This window comes from Chlamydotis macqueenii, chromosome 3 (assembly GCF_036417535.1).
Source record: "Chlamydotis macqueenii isolate bChlMac1 chromosome 3, bChlMac1.mat, whole genome shotgun sequence".
NCBI lineage: Eukaryota > Metazoa > Chordata > Aves > Otidiformes > Otididae > Chlamydotis > Chlamydotis macqueenii.
The window spans coordinates 117,473,129-117,488,347 of NC_141558.1; the positions used below are offsets into that span (position 1 = coordinate 117,473,129).

At 46.4% G+C, this 15,219-nt stretch overlaps 1 protein-coding gene across 1 annotated transcript in view; it reads right to left on the minus strand.

The window, feature by feature from the left end:
- Nucleotides 1-11,833: 11,833 nt before the first annotated feature.
- Nucleotides 11,834-15,219, minus strand: part of LOC147601454 (serine/threonine-protein kinase MARK1-like) — a 36,117-nt gene continuing 32,731 nt past the window's right edge. Inside the window, 3 exon segments of the mRNA XM_086744673.1 lie at nucleotides 11,834-12,100; nucleotides 12,103-12,193; nucleotides 14,564-14,815. Of these exon segments, the coding sequence (XP_086600799.1) occupies nucleotides 11,834-12,100; nucleotides 12,103-12,193; nucleotides 14,564-14,815 (610 nt within the window).

Here is a 15,219-nt window from a genome sequence, read left to right on the forward strand (position 1 = left end):
TCTAACAGATAGACGGTGGGCACCTGGGACACCATAAGTCTTGAACTATGGGACTGTGCAACGTGGGGTGACCCTGCTGCTCAAAGGTTATTACCGGCGTGGCGTGTAATGTTTGAAGCCTTAAAGAATCACGTGCAGAAAGGGGATCCAACAGCACCCGTTACCCCGTCCGCTCCTCCGCCTGTGGAAACAAAGACTAACAGCGAGCTGGAAAATCCCTTTGATCCAGGTCCCATAGATCCCGAAAAGGAGCCTTCAGTCTTTGGAGCTTCGTCGTTGTAGAGGTGGCGTGTTTGTGTGTGTGTCCTTTGTGCCGACGGTGTCGTGCTTTGTTGTGTGTGTTTGTGTGTCCTTTGTGTCAACGGTGTCATATTTTTGTTACTGCTCAGTGCTGGTCTGGACGTAAGCTTATTCCAGCTGATCGGTATGTGTGCTATAGCTGAGTGTCCTGGTGTGTGCGGTGTCGCAGGCCGACCCCGTTAGAACAAGTGATACATCCAGGTTGATATTGTTGCGTGCAAGGCGCAGCGTTAAGTTGTAAGATCTTTAAGTGGAAACGGACAGGCAGTGCAAACAGAGAAATAAACAGATTACAGTCTGGAGGAAAGTAAAAACTTTCCTAGACAGGTATAAGCAGTCTGTGTGTGTGTGCATATAAGCATGCAGTAAATGGTAGGAAATAAGGGGTGAGTACTGTCTTGGTTTTAGCAGGGATGGAGTTAATTTTCCTCTCAGTAGCTTTGGGTTTTGTATGTGAAGAACGTTGATAAAAACGCTCTGATGATCAGAGTTGTTGTTAATGAGACCAAGGACACTGTCTGGCTTTCCAAGTCTCGTTCACGTGCAGGTGCAGGAAGCTGGGCCAAAGACAGACAGAGTATTGGTCATTTGGACACCGAGCGGTGAGAAATTGTACATTGTTCATTTTCTATATATTCTTATATTTCGTTATTATTGTAGGTGTCCTAGCGACATGTGATGAACTGACCGTAACCCCCATTCCCTCTTCGTGCCCCCCCCGCCCTGTCCCGCGCGAGGCGGGGGAAGGAGGTGGAGATAGTGTGAAGCCTGGGAAGAGGGAGGGGTGGGGAGAGGTTATCTTGTTCTCTTTCTCATTATCCTGCTTTGGTTTTAGTAATAAATGAATAAGTTTCCCCAGGTCGAGTTTGTTTTGCCTGTAACGGTAGCTGTAAGGATCTCTCCCTGTTCTTGTCTCACACCTCAGGCCTTTTTTTTCCTTCTTCTTATGTGCCCGGGGCCACGGCCGCTGCCAGGGGCCCCGCTCATCCGGTGGGGTGGGGGCAGCTTACCCAAAAACGGACATGGTTAACAGATACTCCCATCTGAGTCGACCAGTGGCCTTTAGCAAGAGAAAGGCTGCAACATTTGAATGAGTTAGTTGACGAGCAATTACAACTTGGACACATACAGCCAACAGACAGTTCCTGGAATACACCTGGGTTTGTAATACAGAAAAAATCAGGTGAATGGCGACTCTTACAGGATTTAAGGGCAGTAAATTCGGTAATTGAGGACATGGGACCTTTGCAACAGGGGTTACCATCTCCTTCCATTATACCTCGAGACTGGAATATTATCGTTATTGATTTAAAAGATTGTTTTTTCACTATACCTTTACATCCTGAGGATGCTCCACGAGTCGCATTTTCTGTGCCTTCAATCAATATGGGAGAATCCATTCAGCGATATCACTGGACGGTACTTCCGCAAGGTATGAAAAATAGTCCAACCATCTGCCAATGGTACATCGCACAGGCCATAGCACCAGTAAGGCGCTTGCATAAGAATCGCCTCATTTATCATTATATGAATGATATCTTAATTGCGGCACCCAATGATTCTCCGGTGGACAGAGCTCTTAATGATATCACCGGTGCATTATCCTGATTTAAATTGGTTATTGCTCAAGAAAAAATTCAAAAGGTATGTCCCTAGGAGTATCTCGGCTGGCAAATTACGGAAAGAACAATTGCGCCGCAGAAGTTAAAAATCCCTCAAACAGTGTTTACCTTAAACGATGTGCAGAAATTGCTGGGAGCTGTCAACTGGGTACACCCAGTTCTAGGCCTCTCTACTGAATTGCTTTCTCCACCATTCCAAATACTTACAGGAGACTCAGATTTAACCTCTCCTAGGAGACTAACTCCAGAAGCACAAGCGGCATTGCAAACAGTTTTGGTACAGATTTCCATTCATTGGCCTAAGCAGCCCATGTTGCAGTTTTTAGGAGAATTACTGTTGTATCCAGCAACTCATCTAAGTTACACTCCCATAAAAAATGCCTTGACAATATTTACAGATGGATCAGGAAAAACGCACAAATCCGTGATTGTGTGGAAGAAAAATGATGAGTGGCATCACGGCGTACAATTGGTAGGAGGTTCAACCCAAATTGTAGAAATTGCGGCGGTGGTACGAGCTTTGTATAAGTGGAAAGATTAATTCCTCAGTATTGTCTCCGATTCTGCCTATGTGGTCAATGTAATACAACGTGCTGAATGGGCAATGTTAAAGGAAATTAATCCTTTGTTGTATGATCGGTTTCAACAGCTATTGTCGGTATTACATGTGCGGGAGCATCCTTACCTTACTGTACAGCTGAGAGCTCACACTTCGCTTCCAGGACCCGTCACAGAAGGTAACAGAAGAGCAGATGCTCTCACTAATGCAGCCCTCGTTTCAAACGCACTCATGCAGGCTAAGCTGTCCCACGAATTTTATTACCAAAACTCTACAGCCCTTCATCGACAACTTAAGCTGACATGGGAACAAGCTCGGGCAATTGTGCGTTCCTGTAGCAGTTGCCAGAACACAATTATGCCACTTCTATGTGGGGTTAATCCGCGCGGTTTCTGCTCTCAAGAATTATGGCAATCCAATATAACTCATGTCCCGTCATTTGGCCGACACAAATATGTACATGTAACTATTGATACCCATTCCAGCTTATTGTTTGCCTCTGCTCATACAGGAGAACGTGCTCGAGATGTTTGCCAACATTGGACGTCAGCGTTTGCTTTCATGGGGGTTCCCATGCATGTTATTAAAACAGATAACGGGCCAGCGTATGCTTCTCGCGCAGTCCAAACCATCCTTGCTCTCTGGGGCATCAAGCATGTTACCGGTATCCCGCAAAACGCCACTGGACAGACCATCAGTGAACATGCCCATGGTACACTTAAAAATATGCTGTTAAAACAAGAAGGGGGAATGGAAGGGAAACCTGCAAACGAAAAGTTAGCAAAGGCAATGTATGTACTCAATTTTCTAAATCCTTGGAGTGACAATTCTTCCCCAATACAGAAACATTTTGGATCATCTACTGTACATGACGCCATCAGAGGGCAAGCTCCGGTGATGGTTAAGAATCTGGAAAGAGGTAATTGGGAAGGACCATTCCCTCTTATGATGTGGGGAAAAGGATATGCTTGTGTCTCTACAGGAGCAGTGAACAAGTGGATCCCTGCATGATGGCTACGACCAGCGCTCCAAGCTGCCTTGCGTTCGTTGGATTGTTCACAAGCTGTGTGGCAGCTCCGTGGACATCAGTCACGGAAAGTACAAACGTGTGGGTAACTATGGCTAATGCCACAGGACAGGACACCACTTGTCTGTCTGTATCATCTGCAAATAAGCCTTTCAGAACACGCTTGGGCAATCTGCCAGATAACGGTAGGACGGCAACTCTGTGTAAAACAACAGCAGCCGCGAGTGCGGACAGCTGAACTACAAGAGATGGAACTTTTGGGATCAGTGAAGATGGACTTCTGTCTATTTATTTATTTTTTTTTAACTATTCAGGAGCTAATGTTATTAGAGGGGTAATGATTGTAAATGCTTTCCGACCTATACATCGCATGGTGTAATCACGCGAGCACTAACATATCAAAATCCAGACAGCATAAAAGACCTAAACGAAGCATACATAGCTTTGAATCTGATTGCCAAAATAATATAGAGTTTTGGAAACCAAGTGAAATTATTGCTGCTGCAATCTTTGCACCTGGTGTGGCAAGTGCCCAGGCGTTAGCTACGCTAAATAAATTGGGCTATTGGCTTGCAAAGCAAATAAATACAACTGCATCGGCACTATTAACGCTGCTAATGGATGCAGAGTCTGTACGCTACGCTACGTTACAAAACAGAACCGCTCTTAGCCTGCAGAGCACATTTGACGGGCCTTGTTGCGTGCGCTGGCCGTGCACACAGCAACGTCTGGTCAGTACTTTGCTACTGAATCTGCTGAGGGTGTAGATAGAGGTGGCTCGGAGCAGGGAGAAGGGGGGACCCAGAGCGCACTCTACGAACAACAGGGGACGCCCTGAAGGTGCTGCGCCTGCCTCCTTTCTCTGCTCTGACCCGGCTGATCATCATCCTCTTGCTCGGCGTAGTCGGGTTGGTAACAGAATAGATCAGCAATGGATTTTTTTATTATTAGCACAAAATCCTGGTTGTCAGGATTTTGATGGGCTTTGCTGCATGTATCTGATCATTCAGAATCTATTCACAAAAGCATTCAAAACTTGCAAAAAGGAGTACAAAAACTGCCACAAAGTGATGATTTTGACATATTCAGAAATCTTTTTGGTGGATTGATAAAAGCTTATTACAAATAGCTGTAGGATGCTTATTCTACTAGAAAACTATCAGTTTATTCTGAGGAAGGAAAACAGCCTGGCATGAATCACCAGCTGTTTTATAGCAACACTGCTCAGCAGAAGGTGACTCACCAACATGCATCAGGCTTTTCTTTTCTCAGGCTCACACAGAAACAGCATTTACAGATCATTCTTGTTCCGTATGGATGGCAATCAGGTTATTCCCTTAAAGTTGCACCAGGCGAGCTAAGACATGCAAACGCCTTCATTCAAAAAAAAGGCAAAGAAGGCAAATGAACAGCATTTTTTTCCAGAACGTAAGTCAACTCCTCGATTACAAAAACACTATCAAAAAGTAGAAAGATCTAGAATACAGAAAGAGTGCTAGCAGGGAAATCCTTACTGCTACCACAAAAGACTGACAGAAAAAACAAACAAAGCCAAAACCCACAGAATTTTGAAGGCCCATGTTCCTGTGTCATCAATACAAGACTTCTATCCCTGGAGGCGTGACGTGGAAGCCGTTCCATCCACACCACTGAGCTGAGCCATCTGATGTTCGCATTCTCTAGCTACAACTTCCACATGTGGAAATCAAGACGGAGCTGGCAGGTTATCTGGCCCCTTCTGATACAAAATGGTTGTACAGTCTTATACCAAATGCTGTATGTAGTTTTTTTCAGATGCAGCTGGTAATCCATTTTCTTTTCTGGTGGACACCACAGAACTGGGTGTTCTTACAGCCCCAGCTTTCAGAATCAAGTATGTGAGATATAAACGCTGTTCTCAGTAAGAGAAGTATATGCAGCTTGCACAGGAGCACAGGAAAAGCTGAAAATATTAATCACAGTGAACATTTAATGCCCCAAAATCAGAAGACAAAAACACTTCATTTTCTTTCTGGATTTTTACATCAGTCTCAAGATTTAAAGGCCCATGATTTCCAGTGTTTGAGATGAACCATAGTGATGCAGCAAAGCTCACCATGTCTCAGACCACAGTCCTTTTATATCTGAGTATATTTTTAAGTATTCTCATACTCTTAATCCTGTTGGGGGCCCAGGGCAGAGAAAGGACACCAGAAAACCAAAGACTACCTTTTCCTGATCTGTTTCCCCCACTGCTTTGACAATTCCTCTCAGTAGCCAGACTCAGATATCACCTCCCCAGCTGCCCCCTCATCCTCTACTTCCCTTCATTCTTCCTTTCTCTCTCCCTCACCTACTTGCTTTTCCATCTGTCCTTGGTTCCGCTCCACACATAGCCCAAAGCTTCAGAAAACCAACTCATGTTGGAGAACAAATTTCTGCTCAATTAATCCAAGATCATTTCCTCATCCTTGCATTTCTTCAACTCCATCTGATTTTATAAAGCGCTGGAAGTTTTTGCAGAGAAGAGCACTCAGTGCGGGGGAAGGGGCTGGCAGAGGTGCTCGGGGCTGGGACTGTTTGTCCCAGAGGGTTTCTGAGATGCAAGTCTCGGATTTAATCTTAAGAAAGCAGCAATGGCCTCACATCCTCCCCAGTGGGGCGCGTGGAGCTGCGCTTAGCGGACAAAGGATGCCACCTGAGCTGCCACCCCAAAGGGAGCAGAATAGGCTGTCGCTAATCCTTGCGGGCCGACCACCAAGTAGCGGCTTCCCTTCTGCAGAGCTTTGCAGACATTCTGCGGAGAGAGACGGGAGAAGGGGATAAAAAAAGGAGAGGTGATAGAAAATACCTTCATGTAAAATCATTTTGACAGCCAACGTCACTGACCCAGAGAGTGAACTTCTCCCACAGCTGATAAGGGCTGGAGCACGGAGCAACATTTAGCTATCTATTTTTATACAGAAATACACACCCACAGAGTATAGTTAAACTGAATGGATGCAGACTCCACAGGAAGCAATGCTTTTATGTGGGCTTATAGTCAAGAACAAAATTAGTTTAAATTCACAGCTAGTTTGCAGAGGCACGTGTTTCCCACACACACAGGTTCTAAGTATTCTGAGTAACCAAGTGTTCTAAGTAACTCTTAAAAGCACGTGAGCTGTTAAAACTGGTGCTGAACAAGAAGGCAGTAAATCACCGAGAATACTTTTACGGAAGTTTCATTGCTTTTTGTCAAAACAAATTTTTTTTTGGGTCAAAATAAGAATGTTTTGACCCACTTTCATGTCTGTACAAATTTAAGAACTCATCTGTGTACTGCGTTAGAGATAACTTGCTACAGGTTATTGAAACTAAAAACTTGATCGAATTTTAATTTCACTCTTGATAGTTTTTGCTCATATGGCTGGTCACGGCTGGGGAATTAACACACTGCAGTCAGTCTGGCAGGAATATCAGAATTCCCTTGTAGTAACACTTTATGGTTGTGTGGGACTAGATCAAAATCATGTCTTGTAATATGGAAAACACTGAAACAGAGCATACATTTTTAAATCTAATGAAACTGGTGAAATCCAGTCAGTATCTATTTTATTCCTAGGATTTCTTAAAGCTGGATTACAGTGGTACTAGCAGATGAAGACCTTCAGCTGTCACGATGCCACTGCACAGCTGAATTTTGCTGTATTTGCTCCTATGAAAACTTACGCAAAGGGAGTTCAGATGGTAAAATAAAAAGGCAGCTCAAACCCAGGGGTAGAGCCTGGCGACGGAGGAGGAGATGCAGAGCCCTCCCTTCCCACATCTGCCCCTGTCCCACTATCTCGCACTGGCGACTTCTTTCCTCCTTCCTGCACCATATACAACTTACCTACCCGCACCTCACCGACGCCTTCACGAGTTGGTCTTTACTGCCAAAGCTAAACTGGCAAACCTTCTGTCTGACCAACAGAAAAGGGAATATGCAGTGTTCAAGAAGTACCCTGTGCCCTAAATGCTATTGGAAGCGCCCTTATACCAGTGAACTGCTGCGGCATCACCACGCTCGCAAAGCTGCTCTGTATAAATCAAGCCTACGTTGGAAGCTCTTCGGCCTTGAGACTGCTTCACGTTACGCATGTTTACTGTGATTTGGAAATCACTCTGCTGGAAACCTGAAGTAGCAAATCCATCAGGAAAGAATGAAATATTCTATTAATCTCTTCATGAAACAGTAGTATTTGTGAGGCAGCTCATGACTATGCTCTCATCAGTAAATTCTGTGAATGTCAAAATTAAGTAACTTTGCCAAGCTAACTGGCATTTTCTGGATGTCAGACATAGCAAGCATATCCTTAACAAAATCTTTTTCTTTCTTTTTTTTTTTTTAAAGAATGCAGTAGAAAGTCCGGTCTCATACTGACATCTGTTACCTCTCCGGTAGGAAAGAGATTCCAGACAGATTTTTCCTGCTAACAGAAAACTATGTTTTGCTACAAATATACAAGACATATCTAAGCTGTATTTAAGCGACGTGAACAACAGAAAAAGAATCAAATCCTTCCAAATAGCACTTTTGTAATTAAAGGCATCTGCCCTCCGGGGGCGGGGGGGTGTGGGGTGGGAATAATCGCCGGACTGCAGGAGTCGGGAATTTCCACACAGGAAGACCAAAAGAACAATTTTGAGCCAAAACAGCAGTTACACAACGCTGCCGCGCCTTCCCCAGCCGGACCGCCTCCTCCCGGGCAAGGGCTCCAGCACGCCAGCCGGCTCGGCCCCCTCCTCGGACCCAAGCACCGGCGCCTCAGGTGCCCCAGGAGCCCCTCGAGGAAGCCGCTGCCGAGACCCCGCCGCCCGCCCTCCCCGCTGCCCCGGGGGGCGGCGGCCGGTCCTGGGCTGCGGGGGAGGCCCTGCCCTCACCTTCCCGTACTTCTGCCGCGCTCCCACCGTCATGGTGCCGCCGGGCAATTCCTCCGCCGCCGCTGCGCCACAGGTGGGGCCGGAGGCCGGAGGCGGCCGCTGCCCCCTCCCCGGGCCGGGACGGCGGCGGGAAGAGGCGACCCGGCCCCCGCCGCCCTGAGGGAAACCGGCCCGGGACAGGCGGGCGAGGGCTGGCGGGCCAGCGGCGTCGCGTCCCGGCCTCGGCTCCGAAAACTTTCCAAGGGGAAAGTACTGCACAGCCTTCATGGAAAGGCCAAGTTTTTCGCCCAGAGGCAGGGGGCGGCTGACAGCCGTGTGGCTCTGCAGCTGGGTGGGCTGCAGTTGAGGGCTCGCACCTCCTAAGCAGTGCCCGTGCAGCTGGGGCAGATCAAGAAAAGCCAAATTGTAGAGGGAGGATTGGTATCGTCTATTAAACTAGTTGGTGTTTTTATCAACACTGAGAATCCTAGAATGGTTTGGGTTGGAAGAGACCTTTAAAGTCATCTGGTGCAACTCCCCTGCAACCAGATCAGGTTGCTCAGAGCCCTGTCCAACCTGTCCTCGAATGTTTCCAGGGCTGGGGCATCCACCACCTCTCTGGGCAACCCGTTCCAGTGTTCCATCATCACCATTGTAGAATTTTTTTCCTTCTCTGTAGTGTAAATCTACCTCCCTCTATTTTAAAATCAGTAGCCCATGTCTTATCACAACAGGCCCTGCTGAAGAGTTTTTCCCCATTTTTCCTAGAAGCCCCCTTGAGGTACTGGAAGGCCACTGTAAGGTCTCCCCGGAGCCTTCTCTTCTCCAGGCTGAACAGCCCCAGCTCTCTCAGCCTGTCCTTGTAGGAGAGGTGCTCCAGCCCTCTGGTCGTCTTCATGGCAGATACAAATATTTCACGTAAGCAGATGTAATAAGGGGACAAATTAATCCTTCACTGCAGGTTTTTATCTTACTGAGGAACAGAGCCTTGAACCTGTCTCTCCCCAGGATGTGCCCTTAGCTTTTGGCAAGTAAATCCTGCAGCTAAGCGTAGTTATCTGCCCCAGGGACCTTGTTTCACCGTTGTCACGGTTCTGGCCAGAAAGCTGTGCAACGGAGAGCTTGGCCAGTCCTCAGAAGGGTGGAAGACATGAGCCAAGTCTCAGGTCTGTCGCTACCAGGAAAGTGCTCTATCTCTTCCCCTGTTTTATATTAAAGGTGTCACTGCGCCTGCTACCATTGTCAGGTTTTAAATTTAATTTAATTTTTAATTTAAATCTCCAGAAGGTTGAGGTGGGAGCCTAAAGAAGTGTTCTGGTTTTGTTTAGTGAGGGGGGGGCCTAAGGTGGCAGCTTCTGTAGGAACCTGCTAGAAGTCGCTCTCCTTTGTTCAGTGGACTCGGCCAGGCCTAGGGCGGACCCACTGCTGGCCAAGGTCGAGCCGATTGGTAGCAGAATGTCCCGTGATAACGCCTCTGCGATAATGTATTTAAGAAGGGGAAAAACGGGAAAAAAAAAGTAGGGAGAGAAGATGTGAAGCAGCTGAGCGGGGGCAGAGAGGGGGAGGCGTGAGCCTTATGGACCTTGCAGGCCTCACCCTCTGGCCTCTTGCCAGGTGGCCGACTGGGCCCGACTCTGCCCGGCCCGGCTGCAAGAAGTGGAGAGGAGATGAGAAGTGAATAAGATGTAAAAAGGATGCTGAGAGGCATCTGCCAGCCTGTTGTGAGGAATGGCTGCAGACGCCAAGGTCAGTGAAGAAGGAGGGGGAGGAGAAATGCGGCTCCTGGCCGAGATTCCCCTGCAACCTGTGGTGAAGACCATGGTGGAGCAGGTTGTCCCCCTGCAGCCCATAGAAGTCCACGGAGGGGCAGAGATTCACCTGCAGCCTGTGGAGGACCCCACGCCGGAGCAGGTGGAGGCCTGAAGGAGACTGTGACCTGTGGAGGGCCCGCTGGGGCAGCTGTTCTAGAGGGACTGCACCCCATGGAAGAGATGACCCACGCCGGAGCAGTTTCACGAAGGATTGTGGCCCATGGGATAGACCCCACGAAGGAGCAGGGGAGGAATGCGAGGAGTTCTTCCGCCAACGATGAAGCAGCGGCATGAAACGGCGACCCCCATTCTCTTTTCCCCCCTGTGCTTCTCGGGAGGGGAAGGTAGTACAGATAACGTTAAACCCGGGTAGAGGGAGGGGTGGGGGGAAGTTATCTTGTTCCCTGTCTCATTCTCCTGCTAGTTTTAGTAATAAATGAATAGTTTTCCCCAAGTCGAGTCTGTTTTGCCCATGACGGTAACTTTAAGGATTTCTCCCTGTCCTTATCTCAAACCTTGAGCCGTTTTTCCTCCCCCTATTCTCTCGGAGGGTGGGGGGAGCGAGAGAGAAACTGCTCATGAAAGGCTGTTGATGTGCAGTTGGCCTTCTGGGCCGCAAGGGCGCATTGCCTGTTCATGTTAAGCTTCTCATCCACCAGCACTCCCAAGTCCTTCTCCTCAGGGCTGCTCTCAATCCATTCCCTGCCCAGCCTGTATTTGTGCCTGGGATTGCCATGACCCAGGTGCAGGACCTTGCACTTGGCCTGGTTGAACTTCATGAGGTTGGCATGGGCCCACCTCTCCAGCCTGTCAAGGTCCCTCTGGATGGCATCCCTCCCTTCCAGCGTGTCAACGGCACCACACAACTTGGTGTCGTCGGCGAACTTGCTGAGGGTGCACTCTATCCCACTGTCCATGTCGCCGACAAAGATGTTGAACAGGGCCGGGCCCAGCACGGACGCCTGCGGGACGCCACTCGTGACCGGTCTCTACATGGACATTGTGCCGTTGACCACCACTCTCTGAGTGCGGCCATCCAGCCAACTCCTTATCCACCGAGTGGTCCGTCCATCAAACCCATGTCTCTCTAGTTTAGAGAGAAGGATGTCGTGCGGGACAGTGTCAAAAGCTTTGCACAAGTCCAGGTGGATGATGTCAGTTGCTCGTCCCTTGTCCACCGATGCCGTCACCCCGTCATAGAAGGCCACCAAATTGGTCAGGCACGATCTGCCCTTGGTGAAGCCATGTTGGCTGTCACCAACCACCTCCTTGCTCTCCATGTGCCTTAGCATGGTTTCCAGGACAATCTGCTCCATGACCTTGCCAGGCACAGAGGTGAGGCTGACCGGCCTGTAGTTACCCGGGTCTTCCTTATTCCCCTTTTTAAAAACTGGGGTTATGTTCCCTCTCTTCCAGTCATTGGGGACCTCACCAGACCGCCACGACTTCTCAAATACGATAGCCGGTGGCTTGGCAACTTCATCCGCCAGTTCCCTCAGGACCCGCGGATGGATCTCATCAGGACCCATGGACTTGTGCACCTTCAGGTGCATGGGGAGTTTCACAGGCCAATCACATTAGGCGTAACCAGTACATTCAAAGTGTAGATCATGTATGACTCTTCCCTGATCCCAAAACATTTAGGTTCTCTTTACAGCTTAAGCTCGTTTGCTATCTTGGATGCAATGTTCTTAAATGCGATAGAAGTCCCAGATATTCTCTTGAAACGAACTCCATTGAGTGACAGTCGTGGCAGGTTGCAGACTTCCATCTCCCACTGAACAAGGCTGTCTTGTCGTGCATCACCATGAACACAGAAGAGCAAAAACCTCTCTTTTTGTTCATAATCACAGTTATTGGCATCTAACACTTTGCGAATCTCTCTCATCATATCATCTGGGTCCATAGAACTAGTGGTCAGGTCTTCATACTCCACGTGAACCGCAAGGAGTGTGGCTTCGAATCTTTGCTATCCTCCTTCTCTCTGTCTTTTGTGTCCCCAGAAACGCTCCTGGAAGAAGCGACATACAGAACAGTCAAACGTAAAAGCTGTACAGCCAAGAGACAGAAGAGAAATACAGTTCTAGAACAGGGGTTTCTAAGCTGTGACTGACACACCACTAGTTACGCGCAAGCTAATTCCAAGCGTTAGACGGATCCTGTTGGAACAGTTGTGCACCTTCTCCTACACTGATGTGCGCTTCGGTGCAGCGCCCAGTGGTGGCACGCAAGCAAGGCAAGTTTGGAAACCCCTGCTCTAAAACGTTCTGATGACATGTGCAATGGTAACTGCAGCAGACACACGGTACTCCATCCTGCTCCAAAGAAAGTGGAATCTATGAAAAAGCATGACGGAAGCTCTGCTGAGTTCACGATCTGGAGCGTGCCATACACCAACAAAACTGAAGTTGAGGGACACAGTCCTGAAGCAGAAATCCTACTGTAAAAGCAGCAGAGGAAGAAACCCCACCCTGCGATTCACAAGTCTTCAGTTAATATCCTCCCCTCTTTTCCACCTTCCCTCCTTTTGCATTTATGATGCATTTTTGACCCCTCTCTGTGTAAAAAGACCTTAAAATAACATTGTTTAACTGATGAGGGAAAATGTTGTGCTGTACTTTGGTCGTAAATCGCTTGTTTCTCAAACAGTGGAGTACACAGACAGCAGCTTTTTTGCAGAAGTAAGAGGGACATGGAGATGCAAAGTGCGTCTTGATGCAATGACTTGCACAAAATTTCAAGGGACTAGTTTCCAATGAATGTTCTTATTCTGATGCTTCCTTACTGAACAGATTATTTATTCCATTGGAGAAAGCATTCTGAGAAACAGCACTAATTATTTGACAGTAATTCCACAGCCAACTATTTCTGTTCTCGTCCCAGGTACTTAAGATGTCTGATGACTCCCCATCCCTCACTGGGGAAAGGTGCTGTTCTCATTTTGATAGTCTATAAAACTTTTGCTATTCCGAGAGGAGTCAAAACAAGCATCTTTAATTTAACTTTCAGTGTGATCCCCAGAGAACCACATTGATATTAAGAGACAGAGCATGGCAGGGATAAGATCTCAAACGACTCTTAGCCCAAAACAGACACTGTAGGATGACAAGAAGTAAAGGAAGCTAGAGAATGAAAGCAAGAGCTAAAAGCAACTTCACACTTCATGTATTTGAACATTTGATTAATCTCTTTTCCCTTTCCAGGTCAAGAATTCGACAGCTAACAGACTTTGAATTGAAAAGGGCCAATGTAAATAAAATGCATTGTCTGTTATACAATGTATCGTGTTAAGAATGTGCTGCCTTTGTTTTTTTTTTTTTAAATAACGGCTTTCTCTTTTGGAAATCTACACTGACAACACAGTTGACTGACTAACTTTGTTGTAAGTTAATTTGCTCTCTGGTTTTAAAAAAAATAATCTCCCTACAATTATGTAAGTGCTGGAGATACCAATAATAGAGGATCATAGTCCTGCATCCTCAGGTTTCTGAAAAAAGAAAAGCATTCACCTACTTTTTTTTTTTTTTTTCTCCAGGTCATCATAGGAGGTATGACTTAGACACACACTGACACACTAGCAGCTCATCAGGTTCCATCAATTTTATGAGGAACATCACTACATTTCTAGCTTTCTCTCTTCTTTCCCCTTGTAATACCACCTTATGCAATTAATGATACTTTACTTAGGAATTTGCAACTACTAGCTTAATCTAGCTGTGAATTTATCCTAGTTTTTGTTGTTTGGGTTGTCTTTTTTTTTTTAAAAAAAAACAAAACCTCACACAATTGATAGAATTCAGTACATAACAGCATGATTCTGCAAAGAAAATAGAGGTTTCCAAGATACAATTCTGTTGTAAAACTATCAATAATGCAGTATGGACACATTTATACGTAGATTTTAGAATTCCCTGAGATCATTTGTTAGTACCTACTCCCTCTAAGCACAGCAATCAAATCATTGTAAATATAGCCCTTGCAACAAACTGCACCCAGTTAAAAAAGTAAAATATTGCTAACTTTAAATAATGACTCACTTTTAAAGTCATCACTTTCAGTATTTAAGTTAATTTGATTTGTAGTTAATTGTAGCACCTTTGTATTTTAGCTGTAAGGCATGAGCAAAAAAAACCCTTTTGAGTAGCGTTCTCTTGCTCCTTTAAGATAAAGAAGCAGAATAGCTGGTCAAACACAATGGTTACAATATACACAGACAAGTAAAACAAGGCAGGTTCTGGAAGGAGCACACACAGGAAGCACCATTCTAACTAAATTTACATTTAACTAGAAATTCTCAATGACTTCCCAATTACGGCCCTAGTTACAGGCTGGGCTTTGGTTGGTTGGTTGGTTTTCCTCTCTTAAAAATCGAGGTACTAACCTGCGAACAAACTTGGAAGTTATCTTGCTTATTATACCGGCTGACATTCCTCTTCTAGCATGTGCAAAAGCACCGGTTTCATGTGATAGTGAGGCGGGCGGTCCATTGTAAGTGGCATCACGCCACTCCCTTAGCTGCTCTCCATGGGAAGTGCTTCGACTTGAACTGCCCCGAGGAAAGCGGGTTCGGTCTGGAGGGGTAGTGCTCATACTGTGAGCGGACGGGGGAGCAGCGGGCGCTCTTTGAGCTGCACTGCTGGGAAAACAGAAGCATAAATACAGAGAAAGACTATGCTAGAAACCCTCCTACATGACAACCATTTCTCAAAGATAGCAAAAGAAACCCTGCTCTTGATTTTTTTTTTTTAAATCTGAATCTGCTACTGATTTGTCTTTATGATTCATAGTTGGAAGTAATCAAGAGATATTTTTATGTAAAATCAAATTATCTCAATATTAAGAGCAGTTTGCAAAGTATACACAGATAATAGGACAAAGGAAAAAAGGTGGGAAAGTCTGTAGTATGATCTGAAAGTGTTCCCAGCCCTCCTCTGGAGAAATAAAACCTTTAACAGACAAGCACTCCAAAAACTTAACAGATATTTCTTAAATAGTAATCATCTGGCACAAATAAATGTATAAAGCTATTTGGGCAGT